At 35.1% G+C, this 18,997-nt stretch overlaps 1 protein-coding gene across 2 annotated transcripts in view; it reads left to right on the plus strand.

The window, feature by feature from the left end:
* LOC105343621 (uncharacterized) overlaps window positions 1–11,236 on the plus strand; it is a 28,550-nt gene extending 17,314 nt beyond the window's left edge. Inside the window, exons 1-10 of one of the 2 annotated variants that reach the window (XM_034477926.2) lie at window positions 4,838–4,972; window positions 6,243–6,549; window positions 6,720–6,767; window positions 7,020–7,231; window positions 7,584–7,673; window positions 7,900–8,236; window positions 8,558–8,722; window positions 9,272–9,397; window positions 9,811–9,928; window positions 10,874–11,236. In XM_034477926.2, coding sequence (XP_034333817.2) covers window positions 4,967–4,972; window positions 6,243–6,549; window positions 6,720–6,767; window positions 7,020–7,231; window positions 7,584–7,673; window positions 7,900–8,236; window positions 8,558–8,722; window positions 9,272–9,397; window positions 9,811–9,928; window positions 10,874–11,150 — 1,686 coding nt within the window. In that variant the 5' untranslated portion in view covers window positions 4,838–4,966 and the 3' untranslated portion in view covers window positions 11,151–11,236. Of the gene's footprint in view, window positions 1–4,837; window positions 4,973–6,242; window positions 6,550–6,719; window positions 6,768–7,019; window positions 7,232–7,583; window positions 7,674–7,899; window positions 8,237–8,557; window positions 8,723–9,271; window positions 9,398–9,810; window positions 9,929–10,873 lie in introns of those variants that run through there. The other variant, XM_066070920.1, reaches the window with a different exon arrangement.
* The last annotated feature ends 7,761 nt before the right edge of the window (window positions 11,237–18,997 follow it).

Below are 18,997 nucleotides of genomic sequence, written 5' to 3' on the forward strand. Positions count from 1 at the left end.
ATTATTCCTCTGGTATACATAGCACTGTAATCTGTTATACATTACAGGACAGGAATTATTCCCCTGGTATACATAGCACTGTTATCTGTTATACATTACAGGACAGGAATTATTCCTCTGGTATACATAGCACTGTAATCTGTTATACATTACAGGACAGGAATTATTCCTCTGGTATACATAGCACTGTAATCTGTTAAACAATACAGGACAGGAACTATTCCTCTGGTATACATATCACTGTAATCTGTTATACATTACAGTACAGGAATTATTCCTCTGGTATACATAGCACTGTAATCTGTTATACATTACAGTACAGGAACTATTCCTCTGGTATACATAGCACTGTAATCTGTTATACATTACAGGACAGGAATTATTCCCCTGGTATACATAGCACTGTAATCTGTTATACATTACAGTACAGGAACTATTCCTCTGGTATACATATCACTGTAATCTGTTATACATTACAGTACAGGAATTATTCCTCTGGTATACATAGCACTGTAATCTGTTATACATTACAGTACAGGAACTATTCCTCTGGTATACATATCACTGTAATCTGTTATACAGTACAGTACAGGAATTATTCCTCTGGTATACATAGCACTGTAATCTGTTATACATTACAGGACAGGAACTATTCCCCTGGTATACATATCACTGTAATCTGTTATACATTACAGGACAGGAATAATTCCTCTGGTATACATAGCACTGTAATCTGTTATACATTACAGGACAGGAATTATTCCTCTGGTATACATAGCACTGTAATCTGTTAAACAATACAGGACAGGAATTATTCCTCTGGTATACATATCACTGCAATCTGTTATACATTACAGGACAGGAATAATTCCTCCGGTATACATATCACTGTAATCTGTTATACATTACAGTACAGGAATTATACCTCTGGTATACATATCACTGTAATATGTTATACATTACAGGAATTATTCCTCCGGTATACATATCACTGTAATCTGTTATACATTACAGGACAGGAATTATTCCTCCGGTATACATATCACTGTAATCTGTTATACATAGCACCAGGCTTGGGGTAATGCTAAATGTAATGGTAATGGATTGCATATCACTGCAATCTGTTATACATTACAGGACAGGAACTATTCCCCTGGTATACATATCACTGTAATCTGTTATACATTACAGGACAGGAATAATTCCTCCGGTATACATATCACTGTAATCTGTTATACATAAAAGGACAGGAATTATTGCTCCGGTATACACATCACTGTAATTTGTTATACATAACAGGACAGGAATAATTCATCTGGTTTACATAGCACTGTAATCTGTTATACATTACAGTACAGGAATTATTCCTCTGGTATACATAGCACTGTAATCTGTTAAACAATACAGGACAGGAATTATTCCTCTGGTATACATAGCACTGTAATCTGTTATACATTACAGGACAGGAATAATTCCTCTGGTATACATAGCACTGTAATCTGTTATACATTACAGGACAGGAACTATTCCCCTGGTATACATAGCACTGTAATCTGTTATACATTACAGTACAGGAATTATTCCTCTGGTATACATAGCACTGTAATCTGTCATACATTACAGGACAGGAATTATTCCTCTGGTATACATAGCACTGTAATCTGTTATACATTACAGTACAGGAATTATTCCTCTGGCATACATAGCACTGTAGTCTGTTATACATTACAGTACAGGAATTATTCCTCCGGTATACATAGCACTGTAATCTGTTATACATTACAGTACAGGAATTATTCCTCCGGTATACATAGCACTGTAGTCTGTTATACATTACAGTACAGGAATTATTCCTCTGGTATACATAGCACTGTAATCTGTTATACATTACAGTACAGGAATTATTCCTCTGGTATACATAGCACTGTAATCTGTTATACATTACAGGACCTGAATAATTCCTCTGGCATACATAGCACTGTAATCTGTTATACATTACAGTACAGGAATTATTCCTCTGGTATACATAGCACTGTAATCTGTTATACATTACAGGACAGGAATTATTCCTCCGGTATACATAGCACTGTAATCTGTTATACATTACAGGACACGAATAATTCCTCTGGTATACATATCACTGTAATCTGTTATACATTACAGTACAGGAATTATTCCTCTGGTATACATATCACTGTAATATGTTATACATTACAGGAATTATTCCTCCGGTATACATAGCACTGTAATCTGTTATACATTACAGGACAGGAATTATTCCTCTGGTATACATAGCACTGTAATCTGTTATACATTACAGGACATGAATAATTCCTCTGGTATACATAGCACTGTAATCTGTTATACATTACAGGACAGGAATTATTCCTCCGGTATACATAGCACTGTAATCTGTTATACATAGCACCAGGCTTGGGGTAATGCTAAATGTAATGGTAATGGATTGCAATGCATTACATGTCTTCAAAGTAATGCTAGTAATGTGTAATGCCACAAAATTAGCATTACAAGTAATGGTAATGTAATTCATTACTTTCCAAAATTTAGTGTAATGCTGACATTACATGGCATTACTTTGCATTACTATGCTTATTTATGAATGTTCACTTTAAAAAATGTGATGCATAAATGAATAGCTGAAATTGAATTTGAATAATTTTATTATAAAGAATAAAGAAATAATTCTTGAAATAAAAATGTTTTAAATGTATTATTAAAAAAGATTTATAAAAATTCATTTTTAAATTGTTCATATTACTAGATATAACAACACAGTTTCATAACATTTTTATGAGTGTTGTTATTTAGAGTTTTAAATCATTTAAACAATTTACTCCAATTAGTTTGCACTTCAATAAAGATGTGTCAACAACACATTATGCCCCCCAGGATAACCTACGTATCAAAACAATCTATTGTTATCAGAAGTGCTATACACCCCAATCCCCTTCCCTACGCCATGTCCCAATAGAATAGAGGACAGACATGCACCTGGAATAAACTAAACTGTCCATCCATGATGAAAATCAAAATCACTTTCAATATTATAACCCATTTGAAAATAATTTATTCTCTCTCTCTCTCTCTCTCTCTCTCTCTCTCTCTCTCTCTCTCTCTCTCTCTCTCTCTCTCTCTCTCTCTGTTGTATATTATGCCCCAGCCACACATTCACGGATTAAATGCCGGATTAGCTACGGAAGCGATCCGGAATCATTCGTGGCGATATGTATTGACCCGTGGCTTTTCCGTCTGTTATCGTATCCAAACGTAGCAATACTTGTATAGCTGCGACAATTTTTGAACATGTTCAAAATTCCACTACGGATGAAACCACCGTAGTACTTCCTTAGAAAATCTTACTAAACCGTTTTAGAACGTAGAAGTCCGTTTAAACTCCGTATAAATCCGTAGTAATTCGTATGTATCAGTTTGTATCAATTCCGTAGTGCATCCGTACTAACTCCGTATCATTAGATTTTCCGGTGTTAACCGTGGAAAATATTCCGTAGTAGAACCTAGGAGTTGATCTGTGAATGTGTGACTGGGGCATTAACGATTATTTGATTTTCCAGTGTCAACCGTGGAGTTGATCCGCGAATGTGTGACTGGGGCATTAGTTTGGACTTTAGAAAATACAAGATTAGTGTATTTTTTCTATTTTTACACTTAATATATCCTAAGATAAAGATTATCAAACAATCTTTCAGTCCCAGCTTCCACTGCTCCTGTAGACGTTTATTTAGTATAGCTGGAAAGATTTCAAACTAATAGGATGCAGGTTAAAAGATGAAACCTTTGAAACTTTGATCATAAAGTGCAACAGCAATCTTTTGTGTTAAAGTGTCCTCAGCATAAAGAAACCCTCTGTTGATAGATTAATACAATACAATAGAAGTGTCCAAAATTATAAAAATTATAAAAAATTGTGTAATCTGGGGAAATATGTCTATTTAGCTTTTTAACAACGGCAACATAATTCCATAAAGTGTTCTCTATTATGCATGAATTCTGTGTCGACATTGTATCATGCCAAATGTCTATAAATATCTTTTTCCTTAATATGTAATATGTTGTTTATAATGCTACAAGATGATATATATTGAGCAAATAAAGAATGACTCTTGTATATATAGTCATTGAATTTGAACCTGATACTGAACAAGAACCTGTAGATATATGTTAAAGAGTGTTTTATATTTGAAACATTTGCCAAATCTCTTTATTAGCTTTACTTTTTTAAAACAAAGTAATGTTAATTGTTATGCATTACTTTACACATGTAATTGTAATGTAATGCATTACTTCAAGAAAACCAAGTAATGGTAATGGTAATTTAATGCCCAAATTCATGAAGTAATGGTAATGTAATGCATTACTTTACAATGTAATTCGCCCCAAGCCTGCATATCTGTAATCTGTTATACATTTGTGAATGAATGACACTCAATTTATTCTCACAGCAGTGTCGAGACAAATAAATTATTAGACATAGACATTTGTCTACGCTTATCATAATGAGTCAGCGCTGATCCTACTGCAGATCATTTCATTTCAATACAACACAATGTCAAACATCAAAAATGTTAAAAGTGTACGTCCATGCATATAATATAAAAACATTATCTGATTATTATAATATTTCAAATTCATGACTCGATAAGAAAATACAGTTTTTCATTAGGGAAGGTGTGTTTGATGGGGAATAGACCAATGTAAAGATGTTCGTGATTTTTTTATTAATAATAAATAAGTGAAAAAGATGAGGGTAGGGGTTGTATAATACTAGTGTTAGTATCCCGGTACTAAGATTCGATCGAATAGATCTCAGAACGCAAATAAGAATTCAAAGATTAAAAGATAAGCACGAGGGAGGCTTAATGTCACGTGACACATCGTGATAAACTTTAATCTTCAAATGAGATTTGTTGTGTATTAAATATTTGCCATGGAGGTAAGATCAGCTATTCGCCATATTAAGAATTAATCCGTTAGGATATTTTCATGCCTGATATAATTTTTGGTCGTAATTTAGGTCATAAACTAGGCCAATCTAAGGTCACGGTTTAATTGTGAGAAAATAACCATCTGACGTTCTGGCACCAGTATACATGTATAACAAAGACAAGTTGTGTGTGCTCTAGAATTAAATAGCATTCAGTTTTACATAAAAATAAATGGTTAATATCTAATTCAGTTTTCAAAGTTGAGTACATGCCATTTTGTTTACAATTTTGTTTTCAAAGACAACAAAGTTAATGAAATGATGGTGGTTGTTCAGAGTCCGAAGAACAAAGTCAGTTTACATGTACTTAGTTCCACAGGTTCTTAATCTCTATTTTACCTTTCATTACAAAAAAATGCATGGAAAAACGAGAGCAATCTCGCATACATGCACTCCAATAAAGACAGAACACTCCTCGAAAAATGCAGTAAAACATGGATATAATGAATACGGCAAGAATGAATTCGCTAACAGAGGAGTCTGTCTTATAAAATTATTACATGTAACACGCACGAAATACGTCAAATAACGTATCAAAATTGTACGTCTATATGGCACTGCGCAATGAGTGTGTGTTTCTGTTTTCAATTATTTGGTCTTGATCCGATTCAAGTTTATATGTATTAAAGTGGTCACACATTTTGTGATCTTGCATTGTAGATTGATGTTTCTTCTATTTTATATCAAAGGGCGGATCACTCTAATTAAACAAAAGTACCACGGTCCTAATACAGGGCAGTTACATTAAAGCAATCAGTAAAGTGGTCAGCAGGTTTTTTTTTGAGTCATGAAGAGTTTGAAAATTTTATGAAAAATGAGTCTAAAATTGCATCAATACATAAATTATATAGCTCTCTCAAAATGCAGTGCCATGCCTGTCTGCCGCTCATAATGAGCAAAATCGTAAAACAGATAGACGTAGCGCAAAAGGCGCTAAATATTATTCCCACTAATTTTAGTGCGTAAATAGCGTGCGGATTTCTTATTATATGAACATTATGCGTCTTTGGTCTGAGATAAACTGTGACATCAATGTTGGATTTTCGACATAGTAAATCATTATCTAATAAGTTATTATATGTAACATTCTATACTATCTGAAGGGTTATATTTTAATTCTGAATTAACAATTTGCATCATGTCATAATCTTGCCATAATTATCCCGATTTCTCTCATTGATATTGTTCTTACATATACCTGTTTATTTTCATTTATTAGTTTCAATGTCTCCTACTTTTCCTTGCGTTGCCTGATTTGGCAAACTCGGCACACACGGCGGCAGACGACTTATACTTGGGGATAGGCTACAATTTAATCAAGGGGAACCCCGACGGAGGGGAATGGGCGAAGCTTGGGCAGGACCCGGGGCTACAGCTGACAAGAAACATTTTGGAGACTGATATTGACGGAAATTCCTACATCAAGAGGACCTCGTATCCCCAGTGTACTCAGATGTCGTCCACCTCAGTCTTCTACGATCCGGAGTCCTACAAAGAATATCTCCTGCACTACATATCGACTCCCGGTAGAGAACCGTCGTGACTTCCTTAAAAAAAATTAAATTTACTACAAATAGCTGAAATTAAAATCTGTTGACACCCTAATTCAATATTGATTGACTTTCCGCCATTTCTTACGTCATTTTCTTATGTAATCAAGTGTTGTCTTTAGTACATTTGTATTTTTAATTTGTAGATGGGAATGCACCAAAATTTTCATCGTCTGCCTTCTCTGCAAATCCATGCAAGTAAACACTTTAATTTCTTCACGTTTTGTACGAAAAGATGCATTATGAGCGTACACAATTTTTTTTCTTTTATTAACACAAGGGAATAAATAATCAAAGGTCAGCTGTGTTATTTAGCTCCCATGAAAGGAGGCGCATTAAGCATTTTACGTAATACATGTGCCTTTCTTAGATAAGTTGAAATTTTGGCGGGGTTTTATTCATCTTTGACTAAAATTAATATTCGACAAAAATTATTATGATTGCAGTGTACCAGGACATCAAACAAAGAACCTTGTCCCAACATGATGTCTTCCGGGACGACATTACTTCATGTACATCTGAGCATGCGCGATACGTACATCCGATTGTTCCCGTTGAGCGGAATTTGGTTTCCAACGAGTTTTCCCACGATGTTTGTAAACTTCCGCTGACGTATGACCGGGATTCTTACCGAAGCTTCTTGGATAGATGGGGAACGGTTAGATCTTTGATTTCAAAAATTACACCCCCTTTCCCCCGAAAATAATGCTACTTTATCAGTCAATTTTTAATCCTACGAATGCTAGTATATCATATGTATAAAAATGCTCGTTTGCACATTTTGAAAAACTGTATACATACATAGGTGTGGAGGACCATCACCACAATCAGATTAAATATATCCCCAAACTTTCTTGTGCAAAACAATTAATTATTAATTTAATACTTTAAGCAATAAAATTGATCATTTCGATCTGCTTTCAAAAATAAGCTTTATAGACATATCGACTACTTAACTAGTAATCAATATAATGACCATTGTCGTCACACCTTCGTCATTATCATTGCAGCACGTCACTATGGAGGTAGACCTGGGTATACGTAATGTGTCTAGACACCGGCTGTCTATTTCAGACCTAGCTACCTACCTACTAGATTCGGCAAGTTCGTTTTAGTGTCTACATTTCGTCTCTTAAAAGTTTACACATTACAGTTTAACAATGAGAATCTAATGCCAATTGTGTCTCTCATGAACTCTTAAACGAAATTACATGTACACTGTACGTGATGCTTACTTAAAATTAACGCAAAACTAAGTATCTAGATTTAGTAAATCCCGAGTGAGACACATCGGTCCGCCATCTTATTCCTTCCATTTTGTCTCAGGGCCGTGATGGAGCTGCAGTATTACAAACAGAGGATCTCATGGGGTACGGCTCGGTCATCAAGTTGAACATGTCCAACATTCACCACAGCGACTTCCCTAAACTCCCCCACGGTGCCTCTCTCACCGAGTTCAGCACCGGTGCGCAAGTCCAGGCTCCCATTTCCTGGACTATGATTCCCATTTCTGACGTCATGGCGGAAGAATATTGGCGAGTGCAAGACAGTCTCGTCGACAGCGGGATTTGTCGAGAAATAAACCTGACCGTATGGAAAATGAATTTAGAGAGAGCACTGATTGATTACCCTTCGCTCATAGGGGGCGAAGTCCCACCCCCGTGTTAGTAGTACTAGATGATTGAATACCGTATTTCCGGGTTTTTTCACGTGTCACAAAATTTGCGAAAAGGGGTAAAATCTGTAACATTTTTAATTTGCGTCAGTCATTTTTTGCGATTTAAATTTTTTTTGTAGAAAATGATACAAGATATAATTTATGTCTTTTTATTTTTTTTAATTAGTTCAATCATTTGCGATTTAAAAGAGATCGTGAAAAAGCTAAAATTACCGGATATTTATAGACGAAATCGAATCTGTGTTTTTTTTTTTCCTTTTTGTCCTGTATAATGTTTATAATCACAGTGTAATACTTTTTTCAAAGTGGAAATAAAGCTTCCAGTCACTTGGCCTTCCGGAACATACGGGCTGTACATGTCAACTTCCGGTTGTCCGACAGACCCAATAGGATTTGAAACCGGATACGTGACACAAGATACGGAGGATCGCAGTAATTCAAACCAATGGTCGGGCGGGATACACATGACAGGTGACGCCCGGTATAATCGTGATCTCTCAATCATTGTGGGGAGCGAGGTTCTAATGAACAAACCCCTTTCATGGCTCTCATTTCCTTTAAACATCTATTCATTTTTAAAATCTTTTAAACACTTTTAGATCTTCTTCTTCTTGCGGTAAAAATTAAATTTTGGGAATTTTAATCTTTCCCAGATTCGTGTGGATATAATATCGAGGATTAGCAAAGAACGATCCCATGTAATTAATTAATTGCATGGTTCGTTTCGTACACACATATAATGACATGGTTGTGTTTAAAGTGAGACTTACATGTAAAACATTGGAATTCGCCCATACTAAAACTCGCCCACTGACAAAAAGGGCGAAAAGGCGAAAATAAAATGGGGGTGAATATTTCCCTGTACACATTTCTTTTTGGTGAGGATTACCTCGAAACCCGCATAATTTTAGTTTCCACGAATTTTAATGGTTATACAGTTTTCTCTGCAAACAATAATGTACGGGCATTGGTCTTGATTAATAAGAGAGAAATACAACTGTCTATAAACTATTTTATCAGGGCCATTAAATAATGACGCCATCACGACACGTTTCTGTGTGAAGCAGACGACAACCTCCACGGAGTACAGCAGAGCCTGGCCCAAGGGAAACTACTGCATCGCCAAGAAGTTTAACTGTCCCTCCGGTATAGTATTACACGTGCCCCACCCCCACCCCCACCCCCACCCACCACCTCTCAACAAAATAAAAATTTAATTCAATGTTCTTTAATGGAAGCAATTATTTTTTAATAAAAGTAGCTTTTGGAAGATGAATTTTTTTTTACAGTGTATAGTCATGAAAGTTTTATAGACTTTTAAAGGTAAATAAGACGCATGTGATGAACCAGATATACTGTAATTTCACTTTCAATGACTGATATTTACTTCATTTCTAGGGTACAGCTTTGAATATATTACTAATCACCAGGATGTTGCTTTATATGAATAATAAAATACATGGATCTAACATTCTTTATCTTATAAATAACAGGATATTTATCTGGATATCTTATAAATTAATACATATGATTAAGAAATAGATATCTTAAATTACCAGGATTTAGCACCGGATATCTACACTGGGATGATGAAGATGGTAACAACGAGAACAGTCATGGCGGAATTCTGCCTGATGGTAGCTACACTACAAACACCGATATCTACTACTGCTGCAGGTACGTCCAATAACCGATATCTACTACTGCTGCAGGTAGGTACATACAAAGATATCTGCCACTGCTGAAGGTAGGTACATACACCGATATCTACTACTGCTGCAGGTACGTACATACACCGATATCTACTACTGCTGCAGGTACGTACATACACCGATATCTACTACTGCTGCAGGTAGGTACATACAAAGATATCTTCTACTGCTGCAGGTACGTACAAAAGCTGATATCTACTACTGCTGCAGGTACATGTACGTACAAACACCGATATCTACTGCTGTTGCGGGTAAGTACATTACCCGATGTTTACTACTGCTGAAGGTATCTAAACACTGATATCTACAACTGCTGAAAATAGGTACAAACTCCGATATCTACTACTGCTGCAGGTACTAGTATGTAAAACGCTTATATCTACTACTGTTGCATGTACTAGTATGTTAAACGCCGATATCTACTATTTCTGCAGGTACGTACAAACGCCGATATCTATTGCAGGTACTTACGAACACTGAAATCTACTACTAATGCAGGTTTTTACAAACGCCAATATCTGATTTTTACCAAATTTTTCGAACACCGATAATACATGTATATCTTGCTGTTAATTTCAAATATCGATATTCTCTTCTGCTGCAAGTAGGTATTTACCAGTGAGGGGGGGGGGGGGGGGGGTTACGTCCTCTACAGAGTGATCTGCGCATAAAATATCCAAAGTCATCGCTGCCACTTGGATTTTTTAATTACTGTTCGGTGCCCAAATATATTTATGGTGTCGATTTTAAACAGTTAACCGAAAATCGGTCAGAGTATACTTTTTTACCGATAAGTATAACAGGTTAGCGATTAGGTATAGAAGCGTATGAATCACAGACATTGAATCACGGATAATTGATATGGATATTGCATTGAATAAAATTGATTGTTTTTTTCCGGTTAACACAGACAAGATGGCCACACGCACTCCCAAATACTGATGCCGATCGACTCGCCATTTTATCTTCTGCGATTCACCAGTGATTGTCAACAGGTGCTTGGGATGCATGTTGCCGAAGAATTCATCTTCTTTGATGACGAGGATGGAGCGAATTCGGACAAATGCGGCGGTGCTCATCCGTTCGTGGATTCCGGTTGCAGCCATGCCAACATGAGGCTGCATTTCTGCTACTATAGCACAAAACCAAACCAGACCGAAATATCTATTCCCGGAATACTTGGTTGACACTGATGTTTTACTAATGTGTGAATAAATCTGAATCATTTGAGTGATTCTAACTGATTGATTCCATAAATATTTCAGAAGCTTAAGATTTTTTTTACTTTTTTTAATGTTGAATGTAAGTTGCTAGCTGCAGGTCTGTAGCTCCCGGTCTGAAAAAATTCAGATGGACGACCTGGGGGCTACAGTGCCACCCATTGAAAAAATTGTGTATATATTGCGCAATAAAACATGCGCTAGTTTTGGACTGATTTACCTGATGATACGCAAATTCTGTGACAAAATTAGTAACATAAAATCCTTCATGCAATTTACTACTGATATCGTCTCTTTACTCGCCTCAGACTTTTTCCGGAACACGCTACTGACCCTGGAAAATCAAGTATTTTGAATTTAAATCGAGATCAAGAGTCGCCATTTTTACATGTAAACAAACTGCACCACTTCAATTTACAGGGGTTGTTATGGTTTTTAAAAGACTATCAGAGGCAAGTGAAAAGACGATATCAGTAGTGAATTGCATGAAGAATGCAGCAGAATCAAGATAGTTACAAACTTAAGCTAGATAGAATTATTTAAAATAATCAATTATAGTTTGTGATAGGTAGATAGAATTTGCTAATGCAATGAATGTGTATACTGAAACTTCTTTCCTATGCATGGATCTAAAGGGGGTTGTCATGGTCCTTTCGTAACCTACAATGGCACTTCGGCCAAATTAAACATGAATTTCTCTAAGGGAATTTTGTTTTGTAAACATTTAACATCGTTTTATTTAAAACTGATTGGATTATTTTTATACAAAAGTCCATGACTAAAGTACTGTAAACCAACATTATTCGCGTCTAAAAAATGTTAGCGAGTTTCGCAAGAACCTTTTCGTCGCGTTTTTGTTGTTGTTTTTGTTTTTGTTTTGGTTTGCTTTTTTTTTTGGGGGGGGGGGGGGGTTGCCGCAACGAGTCTTAAGTTTGACCTATATAGTATGAGTTAATGAACAACAGGAGTGAAGATAAGTATTTAACGCGAAAATTAGTCCCTGCATACCAGTTTATCTCGGATAATTCGCGAATAAGAATTGGTTTACAGTAAAATAATTTTTGTCTTAATAAATTATAATATTCATGCACTTTGTCAAAATAGACCACTAAAAGTCCTTATTTATTGCTATTTCACATTTTCTCGCCCCATGATTGAACTTTTTACTTTTTAAGCGGATGCGCTTAAATATTTGATACTCTTTCTATTTGATTTCAAGCGGATGCTCCTAAATATTTGATAGACTTTATTCCTTCCTCCCAGTGACTGTGAAACTATTGTATTTAAAATCACTTAACTGAAAAAAAAACTCTGGTCATGATATCAATAATAAATGAAAGATGCTTGAAATATAGATATAGCGCATGACATGCTACGGAGAATAGAGCGGACACATTAGATATTCTTACAGATCCTCACAACAACAAAATATCCTTGAGAATGGAAGGGATACATGAATTATTATTACAGATCTTGGTCTTAGCATTTCACACTTGAACTCAGTTTTTCTTTCTGTTTTCAAAAAAAGCAGTCACTCTGTATATATTCAAATCCAGTTTGTGACTGATTAAAAACAATTGTCGAAAAGAAAGTACATGTACTACTTCAATCATTACAGTCTGAGCAAAGGGCGATTGTGTCACAATAATTATCAATGTCTGTTGTCTTTACCTATAAAATAGCTGCACACGTACATGACACCATATTATATCTGATAGATTTAATAAATGCCTTGAAAACTGCCTTTAGCTTTGGTTATCTGTATACATGTAATCGAGTATTTTTCCCAAAGAAGCTCATTAACGTCATCGAACAGCCGGGGCAGATACTCATTTATTTATAAACGTAGAAAAGCTGATTTGAATTCAAAAACAGACTTCAAAGCTGACCATGCAATTCAAACTTTGCGCAGTGCAGATGAAATCGCAACTCGGCCTTTTGAGTGGGTTTTAGAGCTCCTATGGGTAATCTTTTTCAGCAATAAACACAAGTCTCATCTATTTAGAATGAATTTTGTTGGCTTGTCCATACTATTATGTTTGTACTGCATGCATGTTTTCTGCGTTTAACGGCATGTTGGCATTCGTCGAGTAGCTAAATGCATGCGTGTTTCAAACATACTGAGCTGGATGGTCAACAAAGGATCTATTACGAATAACAATTGAATTGACTTATAGGGGAGAAGGATTTCCCGAAAAAAAAAATCACTTTTTGAAAAAAAAAATTTCGGTTATTTTCAATCGTAAATAGTTCTAGATTTTTCGAATTTGCATTTTAAATCTATCATATTGCTCTTTCAATTTTATAATTAATCTTCAAAGTTGCCCAAAACAGCATTTTCTCAGTAAAATGGTATATTTCTGCTTGTTGCATTTTTTTTTTTACCTAGAGGACCTCCTTCAGAACCGGCCTGCCCCTAACGAATCTTAGATATTTCGACAGGTTTTGTTCAAAGGAATAGATTAAGATAGAATATTCTGAGGGACACCCCGGCCCTGGGGTCGAATTTTACACACAAAAAAACGACAAAAATTTCGGAAACTGATTTCTATCATGCTTGTCTATTTTTACAAAATCTATATGTAAAACACTTAGGCCTGGATAGCTTAGGTTTAAGCGCTGACTGTGTCACACATGATGTTTTTGTGCCCTGATTCGATTCCATCTTTGGGCATACTTTTCTTTTTTAAATTAACGGCATTTATTAACATCGATTTATTTCTTATGCAGAATTGTGCATTTTATGTACTAAACTATACTTAACCCTTTTCCTTAAATGCACATTTGCTCTTTGAATTGAAGATATCGATGGAAAAAGTATATATTTTACTACTTCACTACATGTAAAAGCAGTCAACCGTAACTATGCCCTAGTGTAAGCACGCTTTGTTTGAGGACAAGAACCTTTCACTCTCTGTTACTCGAGACAGGTTCTACGTAAAAAAAAAATCATGTCGACGATTCAATAATGTCCTGTATGTATGTAATTAAATAGACAAAATAATTTGAGGTAAAATTAACGAGGGAATAAGTTAAAATCGAATCCATTATCTACATATTGATTTTATTGCAACGATCGAGACAGGGTAAAATGATATATCCTTCACCACCATAACTTGTCTAGACGTTATACACTGGCCTACAATGTCGATTACAGCTGTAACTTAACATAACTTGTCTAGATGTTATACACTGGCCTACAATGTCGATTACAGCTGTAACTTAACATAACTTGTCTAGATGTAATACACTGGCCTACAATGTCGATTACAGCTGTAACTTAACATAACTTTTCTAGATGTTATACACTGGTCCACAATGGTCGATTACAGCTGTAACTTAACATGACTTGTCTAGATGTTATACACTGGTCCACAATGGTCGTTTACAGCTGTAACTTATTATAACTTGTCTAGATGAAATACACTGGTTCACAATGGTCGTTTACAGGTGTAACTTAACTTAACTTGTCTAGATGTTATACACTGGCCTACAATGGTCGATTACAGTTGTCTGTATAGTATATGATGGAAGAAACACTAGTCCTGTATGCAGGGAGCTTGGTTCGATTCAGCAATGCGACAACTATTTTTATTGAATATATTAACAACTCCAAGATTACAAATAGAAAAAGTGTTTGAACGACAACAGGCATGTCAATAACTTTCAGTCTTTATATGTCATGTTACTTGGCTGTACTTTGTGTATTGAATATCATGGGTATCACATCTTTCAATGCATTTTATAAAAACTGTATCATTACCACTTTTTGTTGATCTTTGATTGGCCTTTTACAAAACAGTTTCATCATGGATAAAAAAGATTGGTCTCAATTTCATTCCCTCTTGACTCCTTTTTTTAAGGACGTTGGATCCTGCGATCAAAAGTCTCTAACATTTTTTCTAAAGTGTTTTTTTTAAATATCTACACACATATCTAAACCAAAATTCAAAACAAAATGTTGGGGTCTATATGCTCCTTTTGGTGCTACGGTGTATTTAGTATGACCTTTCTGCACCGAGACTGCAAATTGCACTTAAATCGCTTTTCCCTCTATAATTTTTTATCGAAATGAACCATGGTATCAAATACAAATTTACATTATTTAGAATTAATAAAATTAAAACTATCATAATGAAAAAGTTTGCAATTTTTTTTCCCTTATTGATATTTTGACCTTTTTGCACTGAAAAAATACTATTTTTATTCATAAACGATTCAACATGCAATTAGATAATTTAAAAGTCTCAAACTTTTTCTCAAATTATGACAGACTTGTCAAAAAAAACTTATATATTCAGAAAATCAAACCAAAAGTATGGGTCTATAATGTAAATTTTGAGATATGGCATGAAATAAGCTAATTTTAGGGGTAAATTGGAGTTGATTTTTTCTTTACTTTTATGAAATATCACTTAAACATGCCAATATTCGGGATTTTCATAACCTGGAGTTATCGTTCGTAACACGAGTTATCTCACCATTAGAGCAGGTATAGCGCTATGTAACCAGTATAAACAAATGGTTGAAACAAACATTTTTTGTCTTGTTTAATTGGTTATTGGTGTAAATTGTCAATATAGAAAGACGAATGTGCAATTAAAAGATGCTGTTATACTAAAATACTATAAAAAAAAGTAGAGAGATTTGACGACCGCGCCTAATCGTACCATATCAAGGCACATACCATGGTTTTTGAACATGGAGGGGGGGGGGGGCTCATAAAATTTAAAAAGAAAAAGAAAATTACAACCTCTCAAATTGTGAAAATCCTAATCCGTGGGGGGGGGGGGGGGGGGGGGGGGGGGGTCATGTACTTTACTGTACTGCAGACCTTAAATCATGAATCATTTCATCCTTTTTACAGATTCACTATTTATTTATTTGCTCCGAAAAAGGTAGGGGAGGGGGTAACTTTTTTATTCCCTTCTTTTATATGTAAATTTATGAAAAATATATGTTGCAAGAAGAGGGGAGGATAGCCCCCCCCCCCCTCCGTTAAATTAAGCAGTTGCTGGCGGTGAAGTTCGTGGTTTTAGGAGAGCGCTGCTGATACATGTGCATTGTATTATACAGAGAAGTAGACATGCAAAGCAATCCTAAAGACATGGATGGTTTTGTCTTTCCACCTCTCAAAAGAAAATATTTCAATTTATCAGGAGGTCGAAGTACAAAGATAGGCATTATACCTACGTATGTATGTATCAGCACTAAACATTGGTGGACCTTACTATACTTACTCTTGATGGATTTCATTTAGATAAATAAATGACTATTTCTATTTCATCATCATGGGAATTTAAGAGATAATGGATAAAAACATCTGCAACCTAGCTTTTGCGCAATTTTTCGCAAAAACCGCTTGCAATCATGTTTTCATTTAAAGTTGCGTTCCGATTTTGATTGACAACATTCACGGTTATATTTTTATATATAGTTCATTCCATTCTTAATTTTTCATGAAAAGTTTATTCCTAAAATGGTGTTTGCTATAGATGGTACGTGAATAAGGTACGGTTCAATTAAAGAAAGGGCATTGAGATAAATGATAAAAGCAATAAAGGTACTAATATAGTAAAACAAACAAACTACAAACAATTGTTTAAGCTGTCTCCTCAAAGACTTAAAAGAAAGGGGATCTCTTATTTTAAACCAAAGACAAATTCAAATTTCGATGAAATCTACATTTCAAAGCACTGAGATCTATTTTCAATGCTGTCATTCCTCTTAACCCTATAATACCGGTATCTATTTTATACAACAAATCTGTTTTGTTGAGAAATTCAAATGATTGTCATCGACTAAACATCCTGCATGACAGGTACAGCTGCCTGAATTGATGACCGTCGGTGCCTGGTAAGATACCAATACCCACTGCGTGTACATACATATTTTTTTTATGAAAGCATGGCATTTCGAACGAATGCATCTCAACAGGCTAGCGCAAACATCGTATTTTGAAAGAGTGTGCGGGGGGTTAGAAGAGCAGAACGACAACCAAAAATCAAGACGAAAAACAATTAATAAACTAAAATAATCACTTAACACATTTTCAAAATCCCAGTCTGTGAAGATAGCGGGGCGGGGGGGGGGGGGGGGGGGGGTATCTCGTATATATATAAGCAGAATTATATAAATGCATACTTTCCCTTAGGTTTATATTGTTTTGCGTTGTCCTCAGAAGAAAAAAAATAGGGACAGTTCGTTAAGAATTTATATTTCTATATTTGATTTCTCAAGAAAAAAGTTGATTTTCAACTCCTGCCTCTCTAATATTTATAACATCTTTTATTTCTGTGTAACAGGTGGGTTCATTTTATCAGAGAAACCACAATACCACCATCCATCCGTTAGCACACAAAAGGAGTAATTGTCACCCCCAAAAAAGAATTGCAATGTCTTTCACCCGCAATGTTTGCCGAATAAGCAAAACTACATGTATGTACACCACGTTATACATTGTAATCAAACGTATTCTTTGCATTCATTTTAATTTTTTTAGATGTTTCCTGTTTGGTAATTTTAATATCATCAAATGTTTTTGCTGTAAGAAAAGTCGTTATTAATTGACGTCGTAGATGTAAACTCCCGCACTGCTCATCTTCGAATAACCGGAAGTACTGCATACCTGCTATGAGGGGAAGATAACTATTTCAGTAACGATAACTCTAGTTTATGGGAAGACCGAATATGTCGATAGAAATATTGAAATATTGTTGAAATATGCATGTTCTGTGAAACAATACGAAGATATCCCAATGCATAAACTATCTGAAAATTTGGTCTGCACGGAAAATAAGAAAGCTAAAATTACGGTACTCTTAAACAACTGAGTTATGAAAAAAGTTCATTTTCTTCTTAAAAACCTTCCGCCACAAAATATAGTTCCTTACTACACTCTCTAAATATGGAATTTTTTCTTAACTATTTTATTCAATAGAGTTTATTTGGCATTATAAAAAAGGAATTTACAAGTAGAATTCATATATGACACAGAATTTCCAGACTAGAGGTGACACAAAATGGCTACCCAAAATCAGAGGATCGAACCTCTTTAAAGACACAAAGTATTTTATCAAAATTTGTTTATTTAACATATAGTGTAAGTTCTTCAGTTGTTTGATACGCACGAGTAACGTTATGGTAACTTGATGGTGAACAGGGATCACAACTTATGGATGACTCGCTTGTTAAGCTGACCGATTTCCTATTGATTTACCTATTACAAGCGTAACGGGTAATTAATTTGATTAAAACGGATTTTCCTTCGTTGGTTAACTGTATTCTGTGACCAGTGAAGGAGCGTAAGGCGTTACCACCAATGTTCACAAAGTGTGTGTTACTCTGTACTTTTCAAAGGATTCAAAAGACGAAGGAATCTAGAATACTAAATATATGGACTTACTCGTAAATCGCTGATGATCGGAACTCGTTCGTCTTTGATGCATTATATAACTTTTGTAAGTTCAATCAGTTGTTCGGTAAATGGTCTCCATGACGTCACGACACCATGTGATGATCTCTGTTACATTTCGAAGGCGGACAGGGCGTGACGCAATTATTGTTGGGGTTGGGTTTTTTGCATTATACATTTTAACCTTTCAATTCTACTTCGGACCCAAACTAAGTTAAGCTTTTTAAAAAGTTTAACACTACATATACCAGGCAAGGTTCAAACCCATCATTTTTTAAAAAAAAAAACACCAACAAGCATCTTTGACATAACAATAGTTTTAGCCTCAACCAATGGTCACTGATTTAATATAATTATATATATCGATGTATTACTTTATATCCATGCTTGTACCGGTAAA

The sequence above is a fragment of the Magallana gigas genome, chromosome 9, assembly GCF_963853765.1.
Source record: "Magallana gigas chromosome 9, xbMagGiga1.1, whole genome shotgun sequence".
Lineage (NCBI taxonomy): Eukaryota > Metazoa > Mollusca > Bivalvia > Ostreida > Ostreidae > Magallana > Magallana gigas.